At 48.6% G+C, this 26,614-nt stretch overlaps 1 protein-coding gene across 1 annotated transcript in view; it reads left to right on the top strand.

Annotated features, from left to right (window-relative positions):
• SLC30A9 (solute carrier family 30 member 9) overlaps nt 1-26,614 on the top strand; it is a 1,100,681-nt gene that overhangs the window by 904,208 nt on the left and 169,859 nt on the right. The window contains exon 16 of the mRNA XM_069631745.1: nt 23,407-23,536. Within this exon, the coding sequence (XP_069487846.1) occupies nt 23,407-23,536 (130 nt within the window). The remainder of the gene's footprint in view (nt 1-23,406; nt 23,537-26,614) is intronic.

Genomic DNA, 26,614 nt, shown 5'->3' with positions numbered 1-26,614 from the left:
CTTACATCTGCTAGAAGGGTGAGCGAGTTACAAGCTCTTTCTTGTAAACCCCCTCATACAATCTTTCACAAAGACAAAGTTGTTCTGCAAGTGAAGCCTAATTTCCTCCCAAAGGTGGTTTCTGAATTTCATATCACTCAGAAGATTACCCTTCCATCTTTCTATCCTCCGCCTCATCCGGGGAAAGAGGAAGAGGGGTTACACAGGCTGGACCCAAGAAGGGCTTTAAGTTTTTACATTAGTAGACTGGCTAGGATAAGCCAAGCAGACCAGCTGTTTGTAGGCTACGCAGGTCACGCTGGGGTTACCGATAACTAAGCAGACCATTTCCAGATGGATCATTTTAGCCATTTTGGAATGTTATAAACTGGCAGGAAAAGAGCCCCCTCAAAATCTTAGGGCTCATTCGACCAGAGGTATGGCAGCTTCATCGGCCCTCAAAAGAGGAGTGCCGGTTAGAGACATATGTGCGGCTGCCACATGGTCGTCCGTCCATACCTTTACACGGTTTTACAACTTGGAGTCCTCCTCCAGTCAAGAGACTAGGTTTGGAAGGGAAGTATTGCACTCTATTCATCAATAAGAGGAAGCATGAAGTCAGTACTCCCACCTCCAATAACAGAATACTGCTATGGGAGCCTATCTAAGATAAGGAATACGTCGGAGGACACAATCCCTTCGAAGAACAAGTTACTTCTTACCTTGTAACGTTCTTTCGATGGGATGTTCCTCCGACGTATTCCTTATCGACCCTCCCATCCATCCCCGCAGTACTACTTCCCTTGTTGTTGCAGCTTACACTCCTTCAGGGTGATTAGTCTAGTCCAGAAAGAATTATTGTGGGCTACAAAACGGAACTGAGCAACGGACGCTGCGCGCGGCCTTTATAGGCAGGTCGACGTTGATACGGCGGTTGTCGAGGGACATCGACTCGGCGGACGTCGACGCGCAGCGCCCTCTAGAGAAAAAATTTCCGAGGCCAGCAAAGCTGGAAAGAGATAACTAAGATAAGGAATACGTCGGAGGAACATCCCATCGAAAGAATGTTACAAGGTAAGAAGTAACTTGTTCTTCTGTTGGCAATTGATAAAGTGATTCCGAATCCATGTCATTGCTGCTCCAATATAAAAATGGTGTGATTTCCTTTGAAATTAAAATAAATAAATATTGTATTCCCACCAACCGGCCTGGTTCATTTAGGTGCATTGTGACCCAGGATATTTGTAAAAGGGGGTGTGAGACGGGTTGTGTACCAGTAGGAAATTAATGGAAAAGGCATCTGAATTGAGCGCTACATACACGTATAAAGGTGAGGGTCCTGGTCCGGTGTGTGTCGCCCGATTGAAATCCTTCACACTACTCTACAAAAGGAAGTCACAAGGATGCTCATCAGGAGTTGGAAACAATATAATCTTCCATCCAGAATCCTACTCTAGCCTAAACCAATTTTGGCCTTAAAAAAAAAAAAAGAAAACTGCGAACAATTCAATACTTTGGTGTTTTGGGGTGGGATGGTTGTGTGAAGATAGGGACTGTGCCCATAGTTCCAGTTCAGAGTATACAGTTCTTGGTGGGCTAAACTATTGTCTAGAGGTTCCAGTCCCAAGTCTCTCTCCATCTCTTTTCCAGTTCCTTTTGAGACTCTTCCCTTCTCTCCCCCTTGGACATTCTGTAAGTCATTCTTCCTCTTCACTCAGAGGTTTTCTCAGTCTCTTCCTTACGCTCTGGCTTTTCTCCTTTCCACTCTGGGGTTTTCTCCGCTCGTCCCCACTTTTGTCTCTCTGGGCTTTCTCTGGGTCTCCCACCTTTGGGCGTCTCCATTTCTCCGCTCTGGGGGCACTTCTATTTACCCCTCTTCACTCTGGGGTGCATTTCTTTCTCACTCCCCAGTCTGGGGGTTTTCTTTTCCTCACTCCTACCAAGCCCCCCCTTCTAGGGGCACTTCAGTTCCCCACTCTGCACTGTGGGGTGCTTCTCTTGCTCACTCCCCACTCTGGGGCTTTCTCTGGTTCTCCCCACCCTGGGGGTGCTTCTCTTCTTTTCATTCTTTACTGCCCGCCTCACACTCCCGTGGAGCGAGCATGTACCCGGCTGTCTCGAGCGGTGCTCCCTGGAAGGGCTGTGGGATCGGGTCGGCGCTCTGATCATCATGGAGCTGCTTACACAACAGCTGTGCTCTGCAGCGTTAGGTCGTGGCTCAGCATACTCGTTATCGCTGCTCTGTCTCGGCAGAGTCGCTTATGTGGTTTCTCAGCTGGGCTCCCTCGCTCTGGCAGCTTTCCGGTGCTGCTGTGTCCTGCAGCACTCACCTGGTGCTTGTCCTGCTTCGTCCCGCTGACCAGTTTAGATCATATTTGTGAGGTTAAACTCCGTGAGACATGGTGAAAGTCTTTGGTATGGTTGTCCCAGGGCGGCTCCTGCTGGCGATTAGCTTACTTGCTTCTTTTAAAAAAATATATATTTATTGATTTTCTTTTTTAACAACAAACAATAACAAAACCATACAATGACATACATTATCATCTTGCAATATCTATTCTCAATATTGTCTCGTAAACTACCCCACTGTCCCCAAACCTGCCTGTACATCGTGTCATCAATATATACCTATCTGATCTAATCATACTGCATCTACTTCCTCCAAGGTATCCTGCATAGCAACTTCCCCATTGTCGCAAGTAAATTAAGTCACAGTTGGAGCGATCCACCGTTGGATGTCCAATCCTAATTCCAGTTTTAGCTTACTCGCTTCTCCTTAATCTTCAAAAGAGATCAGGCACCGGTGAGGTCAGATACCAAGTCAGCGATTACTGAGCAGTGTATAAGATCATTGTAAAAACAAGTCCCTAGATATCCCACAAAGGTGTAGTAATAGAGAGGTGGGTAGGAGTGATGACCTATTTCCTTATTGCGGTCTGTTTCATTTAAGTCCCGCTTATCCGGTCCCTTAGGGGATATTATGCGTAGCAGGCTCACCTCCCTAGTCCCTAAGGAGGTGGCTCCACCTTGGGGAGAGGTGACTATCTCCCCGGATTTGCCACAGCCCCCAGTCCAGAGTGAGCATCGAATGTTCGGGGTCAACTCCAAAAACAAGAGGCTGACCGGGCATGGGCGCCAAGCGCGGTTTTTGCTGGCACCTGAAAACAAAAATGTCATTCCTTGCACGTTAAGGGAAAGACATTAGCACGGGACAAGAGAACTCCCACAACTTAAACAACAACCCCACACAGTCCGTTATCAGTAGGACCTGCACACAAAGGGAGGGACATCCTTTCGTTCTACAATGCAAAAGAACAGACTTTTAGATTTCATAGAGTATGAAGATGATTGGGAAGATAAGTGGGAGGAAAAGTGGCAGAAGAGTAGCTGCACTTCCGCCCCCCTTTTTTAGCTTAAGTCTTCAGGCTAGTCCACAAGCTAATCCCACCAGGTCTAGAACATTGATGATTTTCATCCCAATGAGGTTAAAGTTGTCGCCTTTATGGAGAGCACTTTAGACACCCAAGGAGGCACCAGGTGATGATGCGCAACAACTTATAAAGACACTGCCACAGGCAGTCCCTCTTTCTGAGGCCCAGGCGGAAGAATTCTAAAGACTCTGACAATGAATAAGATGCGTACCTTCCGGAAGAAGAGGACAGTTAACCCAATGGAATATCCTACAGTTTTCCCTTATGACGAAGAATCTCCAGTTACTCCAATAGAGGATCAATTCCAGTACACTACTTTACTAAAGAAGAGTGGTGGGTATATGTAATTATGAGGACACTGGTGTCCAGTGAGGATGTGGCCTATATTGCGGAAATCCTAGAGCCGAAGAAACCGTTTTTACATTGCATTCCTTTATTAGTCAGTCAAAAAGTGGATTGCTCCCTCTCTCCTCAGGCGGTAGCCACTAAGGCTGTCAACGACAGAAATGAAAAAAATGGCAATCAGTCACAATGAGACAAGTTGTATATTCAGGGCCATACCATACCAGACTCTTTAGCCATTACTACCACTTGTAGGCATAGCATGCTCCTCTTTATACATCTGAACGCTCTCCAGATAGAGCAAAAGGATTTGTTCTTTCAGATGGAAAATAACCACTTCAGCAAACCACTGTGTCTGCGTTGCCAACGCCACAGCATTAATGGCATGCCACAATAGGACACAGTGGGATGAAATTAAAGCCATAATTAAAGACATTCTTAATGCACATCGGGCCTGCTTTCCAAAAAATCCTTCTAGAAGGACATCTGACTGGGATGCGGTCATAAAAAATGCCCCTCATGCAGTTGAAATCGCGGGCTGTCAGGATCCAGGAGCCGTTGTAATCAAGCATCATGTCTGGCTCAGAGGCAAGGGCAAAATGCCAAAAAAAGCACATTACATTAAATACATTAGGGAACCACCAGCAATGAGTGTCTTCCAGTAAATTGCTCCTTTGAAGGCCAGTCCTATAATTCGGTTTCAGGGCAGGTTAGCCAGCCTGTCCACAAAGTATGGTTCACCAGCTCTGGAGCACAGCATTTATACAACCGAAGCAGCACCATGGGCATGGTGTACCAGAGGTAGAGGCCAACCCCGGTGAGGTGCACCCTCTGCCTCCAAGCAGTGACAAGTGTCTGCCCCTCCCATGCTTCCCCAGTGAAAGAATGTTAGACAGAAACCTGTGCAGTTCCCTCTGGGACCACTGCAAAAGATTTAAGGCTACAGGTGTTTGGCAGTAAACCCACTTGGTAGCAGTCTGTACCACCCAGATTTACCTGGTAGCTGTGGCTGAGCAGTCAGACTTCCCTCAAGAAGAGTTAGGCAGTATACAGACTATACATAATAGGTACAGAGGCACAGTAGTACAAGCAAACACTGACCAGAGCTAGGTGTAAAAGTATATAATTATTTAAAAGACACACTCATAAATTACACTAGCACAGAAAAGGTAAGTAAGTCAAAACACAGTCACTATTACTTATATGTACATCCCTAGTTATTTGTTGGACAAGTCTAAGTTAACACCACTTATTTCCAAACAGAGGTGAGCGCTTAACGTTAGGTGGCACTCCAACAAGTTAGTTAAAAAGGGAGGGAAAAGGTAGAAATAATGAAAACGCAAGGTAAAACACTTTTCAGAGATTTACAGTAAGTTTAGCAAGGCAGTCTCTTGAGGAGCAAGGAAGTTCGGTTGCCAGGCCCACTATAGGGAAAGCCAGGCGAAAAGATGCCCAAGATCACACAATGTCACAAGTTTTTACAGGTGAGTAGAAAAGGGTTTTCTCAGTTAAGAAAAGTTTAGTTAGGGTGTCCCAGGCTTACCCAGGGTCGAGAGCCGAGGGTTAAATCTACCCCGTACAATCGGTGGCAAGGGAAGCCGGGCGGAACACGGTACCTTTTAAAATGGAAAGGATCCTCCAGCGGTGGCAGTTGTTCCTGGTAGTGGGTGCAAGTCGCGGCGTCGTCCAGAGGAGGAGAAGATCTCGTCGTGGAGGAAAGCTGAAGGTCGTTGCACTACCAGGGAAGAAACCAGCCGTGGAGTTTTTCCGGTTAAAAGGATATTACCCCTCTTTCGCGGTTTGAGGTAAAAAGTGGTATCCCGGTTGCCGGGGTGCTTGGCACAGGCAAGGCGGCCACGAGATGCTTCAGGGCGGCGAAAAGAAGGCAGAAACTGGTTGTCCCCACCAGTCAAGGGAAGAAGACTCTCCGGCGGGAGATCTTCTGTCGTCGGAAAAAGTGGTGAGGCGGTTCCGCAGGGCTCCACCGGTGGTGTCGTCTTGGCAGGTCGGCTCGGCTTTTCCCTCTTCGGCTTCTTAGGTCCTGTGGCGACTTCTGAAGAACCAGTCCCAAAAACCCTGCTTTTATGCAGCAAACCCCCATTCATACAGCCTAGCTGTCACTCAAACATGCTAAGTGGTGAGCGGGGTGGCTCACCACCTGGGCCAATCACACCAGAGTGCGACATGAGTTGGCAAAGCAACTCAGTCCAGGGTGCCTAAACCCCCGGCCACACCCCCTGGGGTACCCAGACAGAATGGCACCACTTTGGAGGGCTTCTGTGCAGAAGCCCACCAAAAGTGGAACAAAGGCTCGACTCGGGTTCAGGGTTACTGAAATGAACCTAGACGCCATTTTGGCAGTGAGTTCTGGCAAAAAATCCCAACCGGTGAATTTATATTAAATAAATAAACCGGCGGTATCTTTAACATTGCACCAAAAAGTGGTGCACTCAAATCAATGGGAAATCCCATTGGGAAATATTCCGGTGGAATATTTCCGTGGTATCCACTGCCACCAGCCAGAAACTCGCCGAGTGGGGACGGGACAGTACCCCCTCGACAACGGACCCAGGGGCAATCTAATTGCCCCTACCAGTACTTCCACAGTATGATGGTTTGTACTGGTTAAGTTCCTAAGTTAAGACTAGTAAAGTCAATGGTGACTTTACAGACCCAGGGAGACAGTAGTCAGTCCCAGGGTGTGGAGTCTATGTTTGGGGGTCTCTATGACACCCCTGTGTTACTGCACTGAGGGTGCTGTGTAACACACATTCAAAAACCAATGATAGCCTATGGGAAAAAATACCCCATAGCCCATAAGTACATAGTAAGTCACAGAAACACTGTCAAATCATGTCCAAGAGTGAGGGTAAAAGAGTCTCACTCTTGGCAGGAGAAATAAATAAACCCCAAAAATCCAGCAAAGCTGCTGGGGGACTCACTAGGTTAGGAAATTCAGCCTAAACAGAGAATTCTCCCTAACAAAGAATGACGTCATTTACCTAGGCATTGGAGGGGAGCACATCTGACAAGTGAGTCTTGAGTACAGTAAACAAGGGCTGCTGTATAGAACTGCAGTAAATCTTTGCAACCTCCCAGAATGCCACAATAAGGCCTGCTTCTACTGCAACAAGAAGTTGTGGTTCTACTTCAAAGGGAGCCATCAACCAATAGCCCCACACCAGGTAAATACAGGTATTTACTATGTATTTGCTAGAGACCAAAAAAGACAAAACAAAAAGCATGGTACTAGACTGCCAGTCGGCAAACAAATATGTAAAGCCACAAAAGTTCAAATTGACAACTTTTCAAGAAGTAACTCGGCTCCTAAAAAAGGGGATTACATGACAACGCTGGAAATGAAATTATAAGTTACTCACCGTAGTGACTAACGTACTCTTAGTCCATACTCCCCTTTCCTCCATACTGTATGGGCGTCCCTTCCAAGGGACGGGAGACAGAACCTTTTTCACCAGAAAAAACCTTCTTATCCTTTAAATTTAGAGGCGCGTGGGGGTGCTGCCCTGACTCCGCCCTACGGCGCCACACCTCAGTCCCCATTGACGCGTCAACAATAGATTTAACATTGCCTAATGACACCAGTATTATTAGAGGGGAGGTTGGTGGGACTGATCGCCTGGCCTTGAGCCACCGAAAGTGACAAACAGGGCGTCCGACTTGCGGAAGCCCTTGGTTCTGTGTAACTAGAATTTTAGGGCACGCCCGACATCCAGGCAGTGCAGCACTCTCTGTGCTTCTTCCTTGGGATCGGGAAATAACGTAGGAAGGACTATTACCTCGTTCAAGTGAAATGCAGATGGAGCCTTGGGCAGAAATGCTGGGTGCGTCCGCATGACTAGCATGTCCCTGTGAAAGGTGGTATATGGTTCAGAGGTGACCAGTGCCTGGATCTCGCCGACTCTGCGAGCCGAGGTAAGGCTGTCTTGATGGTGACCAGCCTGATGTCTACGGACGCCATTAGCTCGAATGGTTTGTGCACCAGGGCGCCCAAGACTATGTTAAGGTCCCACACAGGGGCCGGCCATCGACGGGCGGCTAGAGCCTAGCGAGACCCGTCAGATGTTTCTTGACGATAAGGTTGGAGGAGGAGAAAATGCCTTCCTCCGAGTTCCTGTAAGCCCCAATGGCTGCAAGGTATGTGCGGCAGGTGTCCACCTGTACACCCGAATGAGCGAGGTGTGCCGAAAAGGAAAGCACGTCGTCCAAATTACAGGCTAGGGGGGCAATTCCCTTGGAGTCTGCCCACTGGCAGAATCTGGTCCATTTGCTTTTGTACTGGTCCCTGGTGGCTTTGCTCCTTGCGCCTGTATGATCTCCAGATTGGCCTGTGAGAGGCTAAGGTTCCGAAGCGTTACCTGCTCAGGTACCACGCTGTGAGGGCTAGTTTACCTGGCGCAGGGTGGATGATTCTGCCCCCTTGCTGCACCAGAAGATGTGCTGGGCCCGTCGGAAGGTGTATAGGGGGCACCTCAGAGAGGCTGAGGAGCTCTGAAAACCGTAGCCTGGCCGGCCACCATGGAGCTATCGGAATGATGAGGAGTCGGTGAGACTCCTTGAGCTTGCAAATTACCCTATGGATCAGAGAAGTGGGCGGAAAGGCATAGGCTTTCATGCCGGTCCACTGGAGGTGAAATGCATCGCCCAGAGAGCGGGGGCCCTGACCTTGCCAGGATGCAAACTGGGGATACTTCTTGTTGTGCCAGGTGGCAAAGAGAACCACTTGGGGGTGACCCCACCTGTTGAAGATCTCCTGAATTACGAGGTTGTTTAGCTGCCACTCGTAATTGTCCGCTCCCAGCCTGCTGAGCCTGACCGCTTCCAGGTTGGATTCCCCCGGGAGGTGGACTGCAGAGAGGTAAATGTAGTTTTCCAGGGCCCATTCCCACATGCTGATCGCCAGTCTGCACAGAGGAGTGGATCATGTGCCTCCCTGCTTGTTGACGTAGTACATGCTGGTCGAGTTGTCTGTCTGGATGAGGACAACCTTGCCCTTGAGAAGAGGTAGGAATGCCCTGAGCGCTAGCCAGATGGTGTTCAGATGGTGTTCAGCTCTAACCAATTGATGTGGTATTCCTGCTCCTGTCGAATCCAGGTGTTGTGGACCGAGAAATCATCCAGGGTGGCTCCCCAGCCCTCGAGCAAGGTGTCTGTGCTGATGGTGGCCTGTGGAGAGGGCGGGAAAAAGGCTCTGGATTGCGAGCCCCGCTCCTGATTCCTTGAGGCCGCGAAGTGCAGCTGAATCCTTCTCATCATTAGTCTCGTGTGCGGCACATGTATTGCTCTCCCCAGAGTGCACGGAAAAACATAAATCACCAATGCAATTACAGAGCAAATACTTTGAACGTAGACAGGCGCAATAACTCATAACCACACACTCTTAGAAGATAATAAGCTCTTATACGGCTATTTATTCAAAGCTTAGAAGCAACCAATAATAATATAGAAATAACTCACAGAAGTAATATAGACATAAATCACAGAAGTAAAGAATTCAAAAGTAAATGCATCATTGTGAGCGTAACAGGATTCCTCATCTCGCCCAGAAGCGGCTGGAAGACCCCGGGAACAGCCACGCCGAGAGCACCACAGCTCACAGGAGTGCCGGACGTAAGCGTCCTTCTCCTGCTGAAGTCTCACCTGACCACCTCCGGGTTTCCACATATATACACATCCACAAAGGGGAGTCCATTCTTGAACCTTCTGGAAATTGCACGTGCGCAGTTGATGAGCAGCCGTCGGTTGCCAGCTGCGTCAATCGATTGCTACCCTCAAGGAGCAGAGTACCTCCCCCCTCTAAAAACACGCTTCACGGAGAACAGTAGCAAACCATAACAAAGTTAGCTTTCCCAGCAGAAATGTCCTTGGTTTGGAAAGCATGTTTTTCTCAGCACCATGAATCTAACACTCAGCAAAATGTGTGCAGCTTTTCACTGCGGCATGAAGTAAATATCCATCATGGCTCAGAGAGCTCCCAGAATACACTGCCCACTGGCGCCATTTTAGTTCAAGCATAACAGCACAACAGGACCGCCACCAGTAGACCCAGGAGATGTTGGTACCACCATGCCGAGGTCACTCCTCTGCTGAGGAAGTGGGCGGTGGCCCTCTTGATTGCTGAGATTTTGTCCTCTGACGGGAAGACCCTCTTGGAGCAAATGTCCCAAATGAGTCCCAGGAATATCAGTCTGTGTAGGCTGCAGCTGCGACTTCTTGAGGTTGAGCGAGAATCCCAGATCGTGCAGTGTGTTCATAAGGGCATGGGAGGAGTGGCAAACAACTTTCGGAGATGTAGCCCTGACGAGCCAGTCTGAGGAGGGCCGCCACAGAACGATGGGGCTGCCAAATGGGGACGTGTAGGTACGCATCCTTCCGGTCCAGGGAGCACATCCAGTCTCCCTTGTCCAATGTCTCTGCTATAAAAGCTGGCGTAACCATCTTGAATTTTTGCCTGGTTAGGGAGAGGTTGAGGGCGGAAAGGTCCAGCACAACTCTCAGGCCCACCTGGTTGTTCTTCTGAATGGTGAAAATCCTGGAGTAAAAGCCAAAGCCTCGCTGGGAGGCTGGAACTTCCTCCACTGCCTGGCTCTCTACGAGCGACCGGATCTCCCCCAAAAGAGTTGCTGTCCCAACCTGTGGGAGTGGAGGGGAGGTGGGAGGAGAGACTGGGATAGGAAGGCGGTACCCCGTGGATACTACGGAGAGGATTTGGGCGTAGTCTTCGTAAGAATGGATCAAGACTTTGCCGTTTGTGAGGTGTTCCTCTTTTTGTTGAATAACTGTCCTGTGTTAAAATCCTACTTCTATCCCTTGCACTTATAAATTAACTAAACTGGATCAGTTTCTTTGGAGTCCAGAAGAGTGACTCCCTTCATTCAACTAGGGGCATGGCAACTTCAACAGCACTTCAAAGGGGTGTCTCTGTACAAGATATTTGTGCAGCAGCCACATGGTCATCCATGCATACTTTAATAAAACATTATGCTTTGGACTCGACTACCTCTCAAGGAGGTTTATTTGCTAAATCAGTACTCCATTCGGTACATGACTAAAACAATGTCTGTACTCCCACCTCCAATACAAAACTGCTTTGGGAATCTATGTAAGATGAGGAATATATGGGAGGACACAATCCATTCGAAGAACAAGTTACTTACCAACTGTAACGTTCTTTCGATTGGATGTTCCTCCCACGTATTCCTCATCGACCCTCCCATCCTACCCCGCAGTACAGTTTATGTGCTTTACACTCTAATTTCTTTTAAGGCTTGGGTCAAAAGAGACACGCCTTTAACTATAATCCATGGGCTCTGATACATGAAAAAACAGAACTGAAGCCAACGGGCGCGCTCAAGGCATTTATACAACAGATGACGTCAGTGCTCGACGGATACCGCTGAGGGACATCAATGCCGTTGCCTCGAGTGGAGCGCCCTCTGGTGGCGAGAGAACAAATTTCCAAAGCAGCAAAGCTGAAGGTAAAGATATATCTAAGATGAGGAATACGTGGGAGGAACATCTAATCGAAAGAACGTTACAGTTGGTAAGTAACTTGTTCTTCTGGATGGCCCACCCCTTTGATGCTTCCAGTCCAATGTGGCCTCGTGAATATCCTGCATCAGGGTCATCCTAAGGAGACACTTCTGTTAACTGTTGGCTTTGCTGACCCAATCAAGGCTGTATCCCATGGACAGAAACCAAGCGAAAACATACTACTTCAGCGCATCTGAGTTTTTTTTTAACCAACCCTACTTTGGAGAGCTTTGTGGTCCAGGCCTCCACTGTGAGGTCTAAACAGTTTCCTTTCCTCCCTTGCCTTCAGACAGAAAAAGTAAAATGCTATATACTTCTACCCTATTGGGAGGTGGCAGGGGGTCAGAAGTTATAACTTGCCTATTCCTGAAATCGGAATCTGTGTCAGATGGCAAAGGGGCTACAGGTCAGATTTGTAGTGCTGAAGATGTATGGGGCCACGTCCCATCATAGATCTGCGGCTACTTAGCTATTACCTGTGCAAGAAGATCTATTCACCCCATGCATAGAAACTATCTGAGGTTTGTGGGTGGCGACGTCCATTACAGTTACGGTCATGGCCTTTGCTCTATTTTTGGCACCCAAGTTGTTAACTAAGCTGTTGCCCATGGTGGCCTCTCATCTCATGAGGGAATTAATTCCTCTCTTTCCCTACCTGAATGAGTTGCTCATTCAAGCTCTCTCCCTGGAGCACATTTTGGCCCGACTGCACCACACTTGTCATTTGCTGCACAGCTTTGGTTTTCACTGAACTTTAAAAAGTGCTATGCCACACCGTCAAAAATACTCAGTTTCAATGGGGGCTCCCCTGGACATGTGCTTGCACAGGGCTTCCCCTGCCAGGGTCTGTTTGCAACGTCCTCCATATAGTTCAACTCTTCCAGTCCCTGGGCCGATATCCAGTTAAATTGTCGAATGCATATTTTTGAATGCCATTTTGTCGAAAACCAATTTGCCGGAAAAACAAATTCAGAATTTTTTATTTTTTTATTTTATGTTTTTTTCGGTTTAGTTAGTAAAAAAAAAGTGTAAATAAAAAAAACTGGTAGGGTTGGGGGGAGGAACCCCCCCCCCCCCCCCCAAGTATAAAAAGATAAGAAAAAAACAAACATTTGGAAAAAAAAAAATTCCAGCATATTTCGAGAAAAGGGCATTCGAAAATGTGACATTCGACGTAGAACTTCCTCAGCCTCCTGGGCCTCAATCTTCTGCATTTTCCTTTTTCCAAAGGCTCGGTTAGGTTAGGGGTGAGATTACTCTAGTGACTTCGTCGTTGATGATGATTTAGGTTCATGTCAACATAAGACCTTTTGTGGGATTTCATGCAAGGTGTTACACGATCTCCTATGGTTGGCCGTCCTAGACAACCTTCTTTGGAGAGAGCCTTTTCGGCTAGCTTGGCTTGGGGTGGGGGACTCTCCGAAATGATCTTGCATTGAGTCTGTGGTACCCGCGGATGAGAGGGAACACATCAAGCTCATCAAACTACAGGCCATTGTGCTAGTCCCCAGTTGCCTGCCTTGCTTGTGTATGGGGCAAATGTGTTCACATTCTGATGAACAAGTGGCTATGTCAGTTCCTCAGAGGTATTCTTCCTTTCCTCTCCTGCCCCCAGAAGCTCCCTGTCTCCAGAGCTCTGGTTCTCTCTAGGCTGGATTACCGCAACAGCCTCTTTTTAAATCTGCCTGCCTCTACTCTCTGCAACTCATCCAGAACAGGACTGCAAGAGGGGGGGGCGCTGTTGAGCAGCCTGCAAAATGGCTGCCTAGCTCGCAAGCTCCGTGCCTAGCTGCTCTTCATCCGTTCACATCTGCGGTCCGATACTTGATCCTGTATCCCTGATCTGCGCGCTGTACTGCTGTCGGCGTGTGCTATCTGCACACCCAATCCCGGAGTGAATCAGACATTTGGCACCGGAGATCTGCCTACCTGCTGCATCCCGTGGAGGGGCAGCTCTGGGCCTTCGGCGGGCCCCGTGTGCGCTGCGGCCTTGGCGGGCGCCTGCCGCCGAATTCGTTGCCGGCTGACCTGCCTCTGGTGCCTCAGGGCAAGCCTTCCGCATCCCGCCCTGCCGGCGCCCATCTGTTCGCAGCCTGCCTATCCCTCCCGCTGTGGTCCCGCGGCGCTCCGGCTGATCTGCCCTGGCCGGAGGAGGCCGTGGCTGGGCGTGTGACGGGCCTGCGGGGGCTGCTGTTGCGACCTGCTCCCTGGGCCACCGCCGATCTGCTGCTCCTAGTGACTGTCCCACCGCTCTTCCGCCCCCCTGCCTGGGATCCGAATGACCAGCTGCGGTGCCGCTTGGGACACTGCACTGTGGCCTCGTGTTGGTGTGGTGGCGTCCCGGCCCTCGTCTGCGTGCTGCAGCTCCCGGATCCTCCTGGGGGTGCCGGATCCGGCGGTCCGTGGACGACACGGCGGCTTAAGGTGAGAGGCGGAGGGGGTGGCTATACCTGGTTCGCCGCACTCCTGTCACTTCTGCCCTCTACCCTCCACTGAAGCTGACCTGCAACGAGTGCACCGTCTGCGCCTTGCCCCAAGACTCTGATTCACGACCATAACACAGTGAATTGCCCAGTCATCTTCACTCCAGCTGCGTGTTTACCAGATGGGCCTCTCCTGCCTGCTGATTACGTGGTTGTCCTACCGGGGTCCCCCTCCACCGCCCTGCTACACACTGCACAGCCCCGATACCACTCCTGGATGGGATGTGCCCCAGGAGAGCTGCTTTGTAAGACGTGAGGCCCCACTCTTTAGGTTGGTGATGTGTCCCATGCTTGGCTAATCTACACGCATTGACTTTTCGCGCCCCGGGCCTTTTTGTTACCTGATTTGCTGGACGGGCTGGGCGCCGGGGACTGCAATCTCACCGCTTCAGGTCGCCCTCATTAATATTATGGCAGCTCATTGACGCCGAGGCGCATACTGGTGACCCCTATTGACATCACAGCCTGCTCGCTCCATCTCACCGCCCCTACCCCTGGGCCACCCGCACTACAGCCGGTTCTTTCTGTTCTTTGCCATGTCGAGCCGCTAAGGGGGGGGCCATGGATACATTTGCTAAGGCGGTCCCCTGATCTGAGGCGGACCCCACGCCATCCCTACATGAGGAACCTGACAACGACTCCAGCCCCGGGGTTACGGCACCAGACCTTACCGCCATGATGGAATCTATGGCTAAAAACTTTGCCTCCTTTCATGAAAAGCTTGACGACATCAATGCGAAAGTCGCCTGGCTCAAAACCCGGGTTGACCAGGCCGGATCTAGAATCACTGAGGCCGAAAACAGGATCTCTACCAACGAAGATGTGATACACACGCTCCAGGATACTGTGGCCTCCCTATCGCGTGACATGAAGAACGTAAAGGCAAAATCTGACGATTTGGAGTCTCGCTCCCGCAGAAATAACCTGCGCATTATAGGGGTCCCTGAAAATGCCCTGAAAGGGCGCATGGAGGACGCAGTCGAACAACTGCTTAAAGACCTGCTGGGTGATCAGCACCTCTCCCCTTACTTCACAGTTGAGCGGGCTCACCGGGCCCTGTCCCCGCGGCCCAGGCCAGGCGATAGCCCCAGGCCCATCATAGCCAAGATTCTTAATTACCGTGACAGAGACCTCATCCTACGCCTGTTGCGCGAAAAGGGAGACTTGCGTTTTGAGTCCAACACTATCAGAATTTTTCCAGATTTCTCGGTGGCGGTGCAGCAGGAGAGACGCCAATTCCTGGGAGTCAGGAAACTACTTGGGGAACGTGGTGTCCCATATGCCATCCTATTCCCTGCACGACTTAAAATCACTCATAATGGCAAACTGTACTTCTTCACTGTCCCAGATGAGGCGATGAAATTTATTGAGATGCAGATACCGCTTCAGGGTCCTAGAGGTAACCGTGCCGAAGATGGTCCGAAGTCACTTACTGTACTCGCTAACTCTTAATTTACACAGTGCTACTAGTAACATTGCTCTGCTCGATGTGACACTCTGGCTCGAGGTGGAGCGCGCCTGTGGCGTGGGTGGTCTCGGGATGCCAACATTGGCTGCTCGCCTCCCCTGCCCCTGGGGTCCGCGCGCTCCCCCCGTCGTCCTCTGAGACCTGGGTTGCCCTGTGGGGTAGTGGCGGGCTCCGGAAATCAACCAAATGGCCTGCATACTAAGATGACACACCCCGCTCTTTATGCACTGGATAACGATATGCCCACAATACCGGGCACATGGGGTTATCTGCCCCTCCGGCCCCCTGGGTGCTGTGCTTGCTTGCGGGCCGGATGTCACATCGTGCGCTGTCTGCGCTATCCGGGAATCCCACTGTGTACACTCTATGGCACACAGCGCTACACTGCGCATCCTTCTTGATGCTTTTTGTGATACTCTCTGCAGAGCTGATGCTGCATGAACTTGCTATTCTGTCACAATTACTGTTTTTTGCTGGTCAGATGCAGGGTTTTGGTCTCTCTCGATATGCCCCCACTCCCACCTATGGGACGTGGAGGCGAGTACCCTATGACTGCTAGAACTGTTTTTGGTTGATACGGAACCGCTGCGGCTCATGCGCTGTCCCTGGTTGCCCGCCCTGCGGGTATGGGGCAGCAGCGTGTGTCCGCTACCACTGCTCGTCTTGTAACGGGGCCATTGGGCTCCAAGCGTGCTGGTGCACGGCAACGGCGCTCCCTATTGCGATTGCAATATTTTTCTCTGTTTTTCATATTTGTTTGCCACAGTTGGGCCTCGGGACAGGTTGGGCCAGGTTGGGGACGGCTCAACCACACGCAGTTAAGGGTGGGCAACGTTCACACTGCTGATCCAGTGTTAGTGGTGAGGGTGTGGGGCGGGAAGGGGGTTGTTTTTCAAAAAGGCACACAAGGTTTCGCAGAGGGCACACTGAAAGGCGACTTGCTGCACGCCTATGGTTCTTACTCTGGGAGTTCTCACCATTACTGGGGCTGGGATATCCACTGAAATATGGGTACTGTGGGTATAAATAGCTGCTACTGAAATGTCTACTGTCATAATGTCCTGGAATATCCAGAGACTGAGCAATCCCACCAAGGCCTGTAAAATCATGGCCTATGCTAGCAGACACAATTGCAAGATATTGCTTCTGCAGGAGACACACTCCAATGGACTCATTTCGAGGGCCGTAGCCCCGTCGTGGGGCCCCGCCAGATTCTTTACTTCCTATTCTACCCAGTCGAGGGGCGTCCTCACGATGATCCACAAATCAATCAGGTTTGTACTACATAAAAGCTACATCGACCCTGAAGGTCGATATGTCATACTACACTGCACGCTGGTCAACACAGAATACCTGTTAGTCAACACTTACTGCCCCAACGTAGATTCTCCGGAATTCTTTGACACAGTAACCACCATACTGCTTGGATTTGTGGGGGGGGCAGATTATATGGGGGGGGGGAGATCTGAACCTCATCCTGGACACTGTCCTTGACAGAACTGGCACTGCTCCCAGAGCTCTGTCGGGCGCGGCGCGCAGGCTGCGGGGCCACATGCAGTCGCTCAACCTCTGCGATGTCTGGAGGTCGATTTATCCCCAACAGCGGGAATATACCTTTTATTCGTCTGTACACGACAGCTCGTCCAGGATAGATCTGTTCTTGGTCTCCAGGGAGGTCATGGGTAGGGTTGAGGGAGCAGGTATCTTGCCCCGCACACTCTCTGATCACGCTCTGATCACATTATCTTTGGGACTGGGAATTCGTATTCCGACACTTAGCACTTGGCGCTTTAAGTCCAAAGCCCTAAAAGACATTGTATTTAAGTCTGATATATTGGCAGACATTGAATCTTTCTTCGACCTTAAATCTCAGCAGGACACATCAGCCGCGGTCAGATGGGACGCGTTTAAGGTGTACATTAGGGGAATGTCTATTTCTCGGGAGGTTGGGGTGTTGAAATCTATTAGAGCTGCCCTTGAGCGTTCTGAAACCAAACTAAAACAACAATCAGCAATGCTCCACGGGTGCTGACCCCAACATACTTGCCCAGATCTCAGCTGAACTCCATGTATATAACTCACTAGCTACCAGCGAAGTTCAATATTTCAGCCGCCACAGGCTTCCAGGAAATATGGAGAGGGGGACAGACCTGGGAAAACCCTAGCGACACTAGTGAGAGGGGAGTTGGGCCGAACGCAGATCGCATCCATCAAAATCAAAGATCGATAAGGCACCACTCAGTGGGCGGACCAACAAATATTGGATACATTTGCTGAATTCTACAGGTCCCTTTACTCTCAACCCTCCGAGCATACCGAACATATGCGCAAGCTCCTCGAACAGATCCCCACTACAGAAATCTCTTCTACTAGGGACCAGTTGGACTCCCCGATTACACTAGACGAGATAGTGACGGCTATCTCAGACTTGCCCAAAGGCAAGGCGCCGGGCCCTGACGGCCTCACTACAGACTTCTATCAAGAACACATCGCCATTCTGGCCCCCCGGCTGCTTGAGGTCAGGAACGAGGCACTCTGTGTCTCTCTCCTTCCTCCCTCCATGCGTGAGGCTGTCATCACGGTACTGCTCAAACCGGGTAAACCTGATGATGAGTGCGGGTCCTATAGACCTCTCTCCCTTATGAATCTCGACACAAAGATCTTCTCTAAGATCATTGCTAATCGCTTTCTGCCCATCATGACACCTAGTACGGGAAGATCAGGCAGGCTTTGTCCCCGGTAGGTCCACCTCTCATAATATCAGGATGTCATGTCCCGTATAGACCTAGACGTACAAGCTGTGGCGGTTACGTTGGATGCTCAGAAAGCCTTTGACATGGTTTCTTGGAAATACGTGTGGCTTGTGCTTGAGACGATGGGCGTTGGCCCGAACATGACTGGGTTAATCAAACTTTTGTACACCTCCCCCGTGGCGAGAGTAAGAGCTAACTCACTGACATCTGAGCGCTTCACGCTATTCAGGGGTACCAGACAGGGTTGCCCCTTCTCCCCGATTCTCTTTGCATTGGTGATAGAACCAATGGCTGATTTTATCCGTGCACGACACTCCCGCAAAGGGATAAGACTGTTAGAGGATCCCCAAATTTTATCCTTATACGCGGATGATGTTCTACTGTATGTCAGAGATCCCTCGACCCACCTTGATCCCATATTAAGAGATATTACTCGTATTGGCACCCACTCCGGATTCACAATTAATTATCGCAAATCCGAGATTTTCCCGCTCACTAAATCTACCCTACAACCCACTACTGAGTATCCTCTGCGCTGGTCCCCTGAGGGTGTCAGGTACTTGGGTGTGCAGATATCCCTCACCAAATGTACTTTGCTAGCTGATAACTACTCGGCGGTGGCACGTACGGTTGAGACTAAGATCGCACGATGGTGCACTCGTCCGTTGTCCATTGCCGGCCGACTATCTCTTATTAAAATGATTTTACTCCCCAATCTCCTATACACTTTTAGCAATATACCTATATGTCCTGGGAGGGCATACTTCACCAAATTGCATGCGCTATGTGCACAATTCCTATGGCACTCGGGTGCAGTGCGCAAGAAGTGGACTGACATGGCACTCCCTTACAAGCGAGGGGGCATTGCTGCTCCTGACCTTACACTTTATTGGATTGCGGCCCAGGCCCAGTATGCCACCCATTGGTACCCCGGCTCCCCTGGGCGCCCACATGTCAAATTGGAGCGGCTAGCGTCCGCTGGTATCAACATGATGTCCTTGATATTACATTGTCACTATGCACCTGATTCCCCTGTTGACCCTCTGGCCGCGACCCTCTACGCCTGGACACGCCTGCTGGGCTCGCCAAGCGGGCCTGCCCCGTATTACAGATGGCTCCCTGTGTGGGCCTTCCCTGGCCTGGAGCCCACGCTGGATGCTGCTTTGGCTCGACACTGGGGTGCACTGGGATATCAGGCGCTGTCCGATTTCTACCCTGAGGGTAGATTCATAGATCCCCAAACCTGGAAACCGGGGCACACCAGATCTCCCTTAGAGACTCTCCAATACTATAGGCTCTGTGCCGCATTTCGCAACACATGGCCCTAATTTCCGGATGAACCTCCAGATAACCCGGCTATAGCATATATTGCTAACTCGGGCGGTGCCCGAAGTGTCATCTAGTCATTGTATCAAATTCTGCAAGCCATCACCCCCACTCCAGCTCTTAGGGTGCATAGTGGATGGGCGAGTGAACTGGGCCTAGAACTACCTGATGAAGTCTGGGAGGATATGTGCCTTCACACTCAAAAAGTCTCTCTCAATTTTCGTTTCCGCGCCATACAATACAAGCTCCTCCTTTCCACCTACCTGGGTGGAAAAGAAAGTGTCGCCCATCCACAAGTCCAACAGCAGTCCCAGGGAGCTCCTCCAATAGGCTTTATTATACTCCACACAGGACTTCGGGGTTCACTCACTCCGAGGTGCACTTCTGTCAGCGTTGCAAGACGGCTGACGCCGATCATTTACACATGTTTTGGTCCTGTAACAAATTGTCTGACTTCTGGGAAGGTGTTCTGAACACGCTTACTGCAGTAACTGAAACTGCAATTGACCCCGATCCTTTAGCAGTTCTATTTGGGATCTGGAAGACTGCCGACACTAAGCGCTTGAAAAAGTTTTTGGATATAAGTTGTATGATTGCCAAGAAATGTATACTTCAGAGCTGGAAGTGTTCCCCCCCCCCCGGTCCCTCAGAAATGGCTGGGATTGCTCACATGGTCACGAAACTGCGAAGAAGAATATTTGACTATGCTTCCCGCCCGCTCTCGCCCTAAGAACATTTGGACCGAATTTAATACGTATCTCGACAATCAGTCTGGAAGCACATCTGAGTCGGGCCTCTCTCCGACCTCTGTCCATGCACTGTGATCCCCCTGGTATCCTCTCCTCCTTTGTGATGTTCTGCAATCACTGCTGTTACTGATGTATTGCGATTAATGTGTTGATCCATGATGTGCCTGGTTTATATGCGTGTTTCTTACCTGTCTGTGCCTTGTGAACCTCTGCCGACAAAAATAAAAGTTTAAAAAAAAAAACAGGACTGCAAGACTTGTCCTTGGCTTCATGCCCAGGCATCTTATCTCTTCGGGACTGAAATCTCTGCACTGGCTCCCATTGGCTGCAAGGATTAAGTTCAAAACCCTCTGCATTGTCCACAAGGCCTTCTGAAGCCTGGGGCCTCAATACCTTCAACTTTCTTCATAAATATCTTCCTTCCCGAGCTCTTCGGTCATCCACCTCCAACTCTCTCGGGGTCAGTTGCTTCTCCAAGCAACGAGTTGGTGGTAGATCTCTTTCTTCAGCTGGGGCCTCTCTCTGAAACAGCCTCGCTGCCTCTCTAAAAATTGAAGAGAACCATCTCTGTTTCCAGAAGCACCTCAAGACCTTCCTCTATGCTTCTGCTTTCTCTCCTCCTCTCCCCTGCTGAATTCCTGGCTGAAACTGAAACTGCTCTGCCCCCCTGGTAACCCTTGCACTCTGGGGCTGTTTCTGTATCCCGACAGCCCCCTACCAGCACTTGACGTCTGCACTTACCCTTGCACCTGCCACCAGATGGCTGCACATCTTATGTATTGTTTTTGTTTTTATTTATTTACTGTTTATCCTACGTACTGCACTTTCCCTGCACCTTTCCCCTTCGCACCCTCCCATGCACGATCTCAATCTCACCTGGCCTAGTAAGATTGTCTGTCTTCCCTCTATTCACCTCCCTTGCCTCGTTGCGCCTTGAAACACTTGTGTCTAGGCACGTAATAAATGCCATATCATATATCAACAAGAGAGGTGATGGGAGATTGCTTCCACCGTTCAGGGGAAAATAAGCAACTGGTTCTGCACTCTGGACAATGACATCTACATGTCAGCTGCCCATTTGGCAGGGAAAGAGAACATTGTTGCGGATGCCTTGAGCAGGCATTAGCTGGTCTCCCAATAGTGAGCACTCTGACGAGAAGTTCTGGGCAAGATTCTTACCTGCTGGGGAAAGCCTGAAGTGGCGGCTTCTTCTCCAGTATCATCCAAAAGTGTTCCTTGTTCAGCTCCAGTGTGGGAGCTCTATGGGATGCATTTATTGTGGAGTGGTACTTCTACATGTGTTAGGCATGCACTGTGTCTTCCTGCTGGCCCTCAGGAGACAAAGTACGTTCAGTTCCCCCTTCATCCTAAGCACCCCAAACTGAACCCGGAGGCTATGCAACCCAGACTTGTCCTTCGGGGTGCCTTTTAAGAAGTGTTTGATCTGCACTCTGTCAAACGTCTAGGTTCTGTTTACGCTTCTGAGCAGTCTCAACCTTCATGCTTGGCTACTGAGAGGCTGTGGTACAAGAAGTAGGGGCTGTCGGATGAGGTCTTGGATGTGCTCCTTTCCACAAGGAGGCCAGCTACCAAGTCAACGATGCCCGCATGTGCCAAAAGTTATCTGCCTCGTGTCCTATGCAGGATAGGAGACCTTTGTCTTTCCAGACCTCTTTGAATCTAGATTTTCTACTTCCTGGGGCCCCGCAATATTTTCATAGTCACTGTTAAATGGGGTACCTGGCTGCTATTTAGTTGTCCAGGGGGACCCCTGAGCATGGCTTTTTCTTTAACTTCTCTTGTAAGCAGTTTTATTTTTGTGGGGTTGAATAGCTAGTTTCCACCGTGACAGTTTATTATTCCTGCATCAAAGTTAAATCTTATTTTGACATTTAACATACTGGCTAGGTTTGACCCATTGCATTTGCGTCCTTAGAAGTTTCTCTCCCCTAATTATTTTCAGGATGTCGGGACGAGTGTGCTACAGCCCTTTCTCTCAAGCCTTTGTCCCTTGTCTTCTCCAAGGAGGGAAGGCTTAGCTTCCTTCCCAAGGCTATATCAAACTGTTAATGGTCATACAACATCCATCTTCCTATCTTTTACCCTGTGTCTAGTTCATCTTAGTTGAAGGAGAGGGTTTGCTTCATGTTCCCCCAGAGCACTCTCAGCTAGTATGTCTTGCGGACAATGGACTGTTTTGCTGGTGTTCAAGGAGGCACGGCTGATGCCAAGTAAAGCCTGTTAGGCATGATCATCCTTTCTGAATATCTGAATGCTACAATCTGGCCAACGAGGATGTGCCCGATAGTCTGAGGGCCAATTCTGCTAGATGCCTGATAGCTATTTTTGCTTTGCAGAGGGTCTCTCCTATGTGGGCTCCTCTGCACACTTTTGCCAAATTGTACTGCCTGGATTCCTTGTCTGTTCAGAATGCCTACTTTGGTCAAGGGATGCTCCAGATTCCCTGGTGTGTGATGTTTCCTCGCTCTCCTACCTCCTCCAAGTTCTGAACTGCATTGCTGCATTTAGTCTTTCTAGGAGGGGGAATCCATTAGAAGATCAAGAGACTTCCCTTCAGTAATTCTTTTTCTGATTGATTGGTATTGCCTTCCTACAGATTTCACATCACTCCCCCATCCCACTTACCCCCTCTTTGTGGAAAGCTCATAACCTCTGCTAGAGCTCAGGAGAAAATGGGTTGTCCTTGGATATAGCATACTCCTTATATACCTCCAGTGACATCGCATCTGGAATTATGGGTGCCAACAACATTGTTCCAGGGCCACAGTGTGCCCCCTGAATAACCTTCTGAAACCAGACTGACGCAGGAGACTAATTTGCAAAGATGTGGAATATGTGGGGAGGGCTAATCCAGCAGAAAGAACATTGCCAAAGATCAGTAAATTGCTATGTGGCTAACTACAGTCTTTACATGCATGATGCTCTGAAAATCATTTCTATACTTAAAACTGTACCCCAAATTTTCTGTCCCATCTGCGGATCCCTGTCATACCAGCCTTTTTCTTTTGGTTCTTCGCCCTCTCTTTTGTCTGTTTCTTATACATTCCTCGCAATAGTTTATTTTAAAAGTGATAGATTTGGCATTCACATCAAAGATCACAATTGTATTCAATGTAACTGGCTTAATCATAGCTGATAGGCAATTCTGTTAATATGAGAATGTATTTATGTAGATTAACACAATCTTATTTAATATTGAATCCTATTGACAATTTATGATGGGGCATACATGTTTAAATGAATACCGTTGTTAACATTGTCACTTCTCTGAAGTGTTATAATTAATCTTTTCACGCCTTTTAGAGCTATTCATGATGTAAAAGCCACAGATATGGGAATGAACAAAGTGCGATTCAAGGCAGAAGTAGACTTTGATGGACGAGTTGTTACGCGCTCCTATTTGGAAAAGCAAGACATTGATCAAATGTTAAATGTAAGTCCTTTATCATAACGCACTTAATAGCTCTGGTACTCTTGTTTCTGGCTGTCTGTCCCTAATTGACAGATAAATAATACCCCTCCTTGCTACTCTTAAGCACATCATCACACAAGTCTTTTTTTCTGTTCCCAGTCTGATATTGGTACCTGTGACCTGGTTACTGTGTTGTTTTGTGTGTGGTGATCCTTTCTAGCTACATCATAGATAATTTGACACCACACATTGACTGTAGGGTTTCTGGAGGTGGGGGGGGGGGCAGTTTCCAAAACCGATCCTCATAATGGTCACATCTGCTGCCTGGATAGAGGCTTTGGGTTATTGATTTACAGTTTGACAGTTTTCCCCGATTTGTCACCTATAGTATTTGAGAGATGCTAATGGATATAAGTTCCCAAGTCCATGTAGACTCTTTGACTTTCTGGAAATGTACCTTAGAAAATGGCACACAGCGGGGAGTAATGCAGAGGTTGATAAAGGTTTCCTATACTATGTGGGCTCACAAAACTGCTTTCTTATTACCAAACAAATTAATTCCAGATACAGATCTTGAGGAAAGAACATTTCCTCAATGGTCCTCACCAAATTCCCATCAATAATATAACAGCCCAGCTGTTCATATTCAGCGCTGTGATCACTGTTGAATGAAATGTTGCCATGAAATGGGGAGCCCCAGATCTGCCAAGACTTTGTAAGTGGGTACAAGATCTAGACTATTGCATTTTAGTGGAAGAATGAGCAGGCAGGTGCCAAGGCTGCCCCTACAAATTCACCAAAGTTTGTGACAAATGGAGAGATGACTGCTGATTGGTGCCGAGTGGCGGATATGAATATAAATGGTGTATGCCATTTGCAACTCGTGAAATGCTGCTGCTTACATCACTGATCATTTTTGTTTGTGGATTAATGGTTCTTTTTGTGGATTCGGCTTAGAAAGCGAATTTGTAATATGAAAAGTCATAAAACTTTTCATATAATCACCATTGTTTTAATTTTACCTCCATCTAGATAAGATTGATTTAGATCCCAGTACAAACGTTGACCCTTTTATATAACCCCTAAACAATCAAACGCACATTTCATCACAAAGCATTTTCCATTAAAATGTCTTCTCTGTGCTCCTCTTAATAGCTCCATTCCACATAAGTTCACTGGAGCTGTCCAGTACAAAAGCTAAAGTAATGCTGTTGAGGGTGTATAAGTCCAAAGGAAATATGGCACCTTTATATGAACGAAGGACAATTATAGCTTTGTGCTTTTCAGAAAACCCTGATTTTCTTTCCCAAAACTTTTTTTATGAAGTTTAGTTCAAAAGTAAATAATCAAGCGCTTGTAGTCAAGCTCATTTTAGCTAACTCCTTTGTCTTGCTGCCCGTTCCCTCTCTTCGCCACTCCGCCCCCCGGTTGCAGTTTATCGGCAGATACAGATCTCATCAATTATGCAAGTCCAATTTTTTCCAGCACTATGAGCCTCATTACGAGTTGGCCGGTATTCTAGCGGTAAATCCACAAGAATACCGCCCAACGGAATGACCGTTTCCGCCACTTGGTTTGGTAGAATTACTGGCGGATTACAAATGGCAGATTTAACCCCTTAACTACCATGGGTTTTCCCCCCATTGCCAAGGCCTTTTTTGGTGATTTCAGTATGTCAATCCCTTGTAACGTTTTTGTTACATGAGATTTCTCGGCCAAATTTGGCCCCTTTCTTCCCACATGTAGGCGGTCGTAACGCCACCAAGGAATCCTAGTTTGCTGTAGGGGGTGAGAGAAAATAACCAAAAAGGGAGAACATTTTGGGTTTTTTTTGAAAATGGCAATAAAGTGATGTATAAAGAAGAGTGTGGTTTTTTCCTTGTAAAATGATTTGCTGTGCTGAATTCGCCATTTCCAGGCTTTCAAGAACAGGTTTAGTGGAAACCAAAAAAACATATTTTGATATGGTTACCAGCCGTTTTGTGAGAGGTAGGTGATGTTGCCCTTTTTTTTCAATAGGACATGCGTGCACGGAATGGAAGAGGAGGGTAGGAAAGCTGAATGGGAAGACAGAAAGGATACATTTCTGAAAAGAAGACAAAATTCCAAGATTGGGAAGGAGCGATTTGCATAGGTCAGGCAACAACTATGTAGGGAAAAATCGATAAAATAACAGAAAAAAGGTATGTGGTGGACCTAGCTGGCCCGGTACGGAAATGGCTTCTGTGAATTTCGAGAAAAGCAATGCCCCGCTATATTCCCCCGACTCTTCCAGTTTCACAAAACAAGCAATACCACAAGCCAAAAACAGAGCCAAGGTACACAGGTTTTTATGCTTGCGGCCTAAACGGACGTACTTAGCATGTGTAAGTAAAGAAAACAAATGTGGTGAGGAAGGGCACCCATACATTTTTTGAAAGAGCACAGGCAGACCTTTTGAAGGGTAGATGACTTGTGCAGGTTACAAAAGTGTATAGTGCCTAAAGCCGCGACAAAATGTAGGTCACTTGGGAAATGAATGGGTTGTGTGACAAAGTGCAGCAGCAAATGTTCAAAAACGTTATGAAAACCACGCAAACACAACAAATGTCCTACCTTCCTGTATTCCCACAGGTGTCCCGACGAAAAAAGTACCTCACATGTGTGGGTGCCCCTACCTGGGGCAAAGGCTAAACCTCTTGTAACCCGAAGTGTTTTTGCAGAGCAGATTTTGCGGGAATTCGCTCTTGTGGATAACCTACAGATTTGGGCCTATGGTGTTGAAACCAGCAAGGAAAACAAGGAACCCCATGCATTTCTGAAAAGAAGACATCCATGGGAATCCGCAGAGGTCTGACTTGCGCGAATCGCCCAGAATGCATTACCCACAATCCGTGGCAAAGTCAGAAATTTGGTGAAAAAAACTCAATTTTTAGACATTTCCCTCTGCCCACACACCGCCAACAACACATGTCCTACCTTCCCACAGGTGTCCCGATGAAAATGGTAGCTCACATGTGTGGGTGCACCTACCTGGGCGCAAAGGGAAAAGGCTAAACCACTGGTAATCCCAAGTCTTTCGGTAGAGCAGATTGTGCAGGATTTTGCTCTTGTGGACAA

This window comes from Ambystoma mexicanum, chromosome 6q, assembly GCF_040938575.1.
Source record: "Ambystoma mexicanum isolate Mex_15411 chromosome 6q, UKY_AmexF1_1, whole genome shotgun sequence".
Classification (NCBI taxonomy): Eukaryota; Metazoa; Chordata; class Amphibia; order Caudata; family Ambystomatidae; genus Ambystoma; species Ambystoma mexicanum.
The sequence above is the reverse complement of the archived record's forward strand: the minus strand, read 5'-3'. Positions and strand labels throughout refer to the sequence as shown.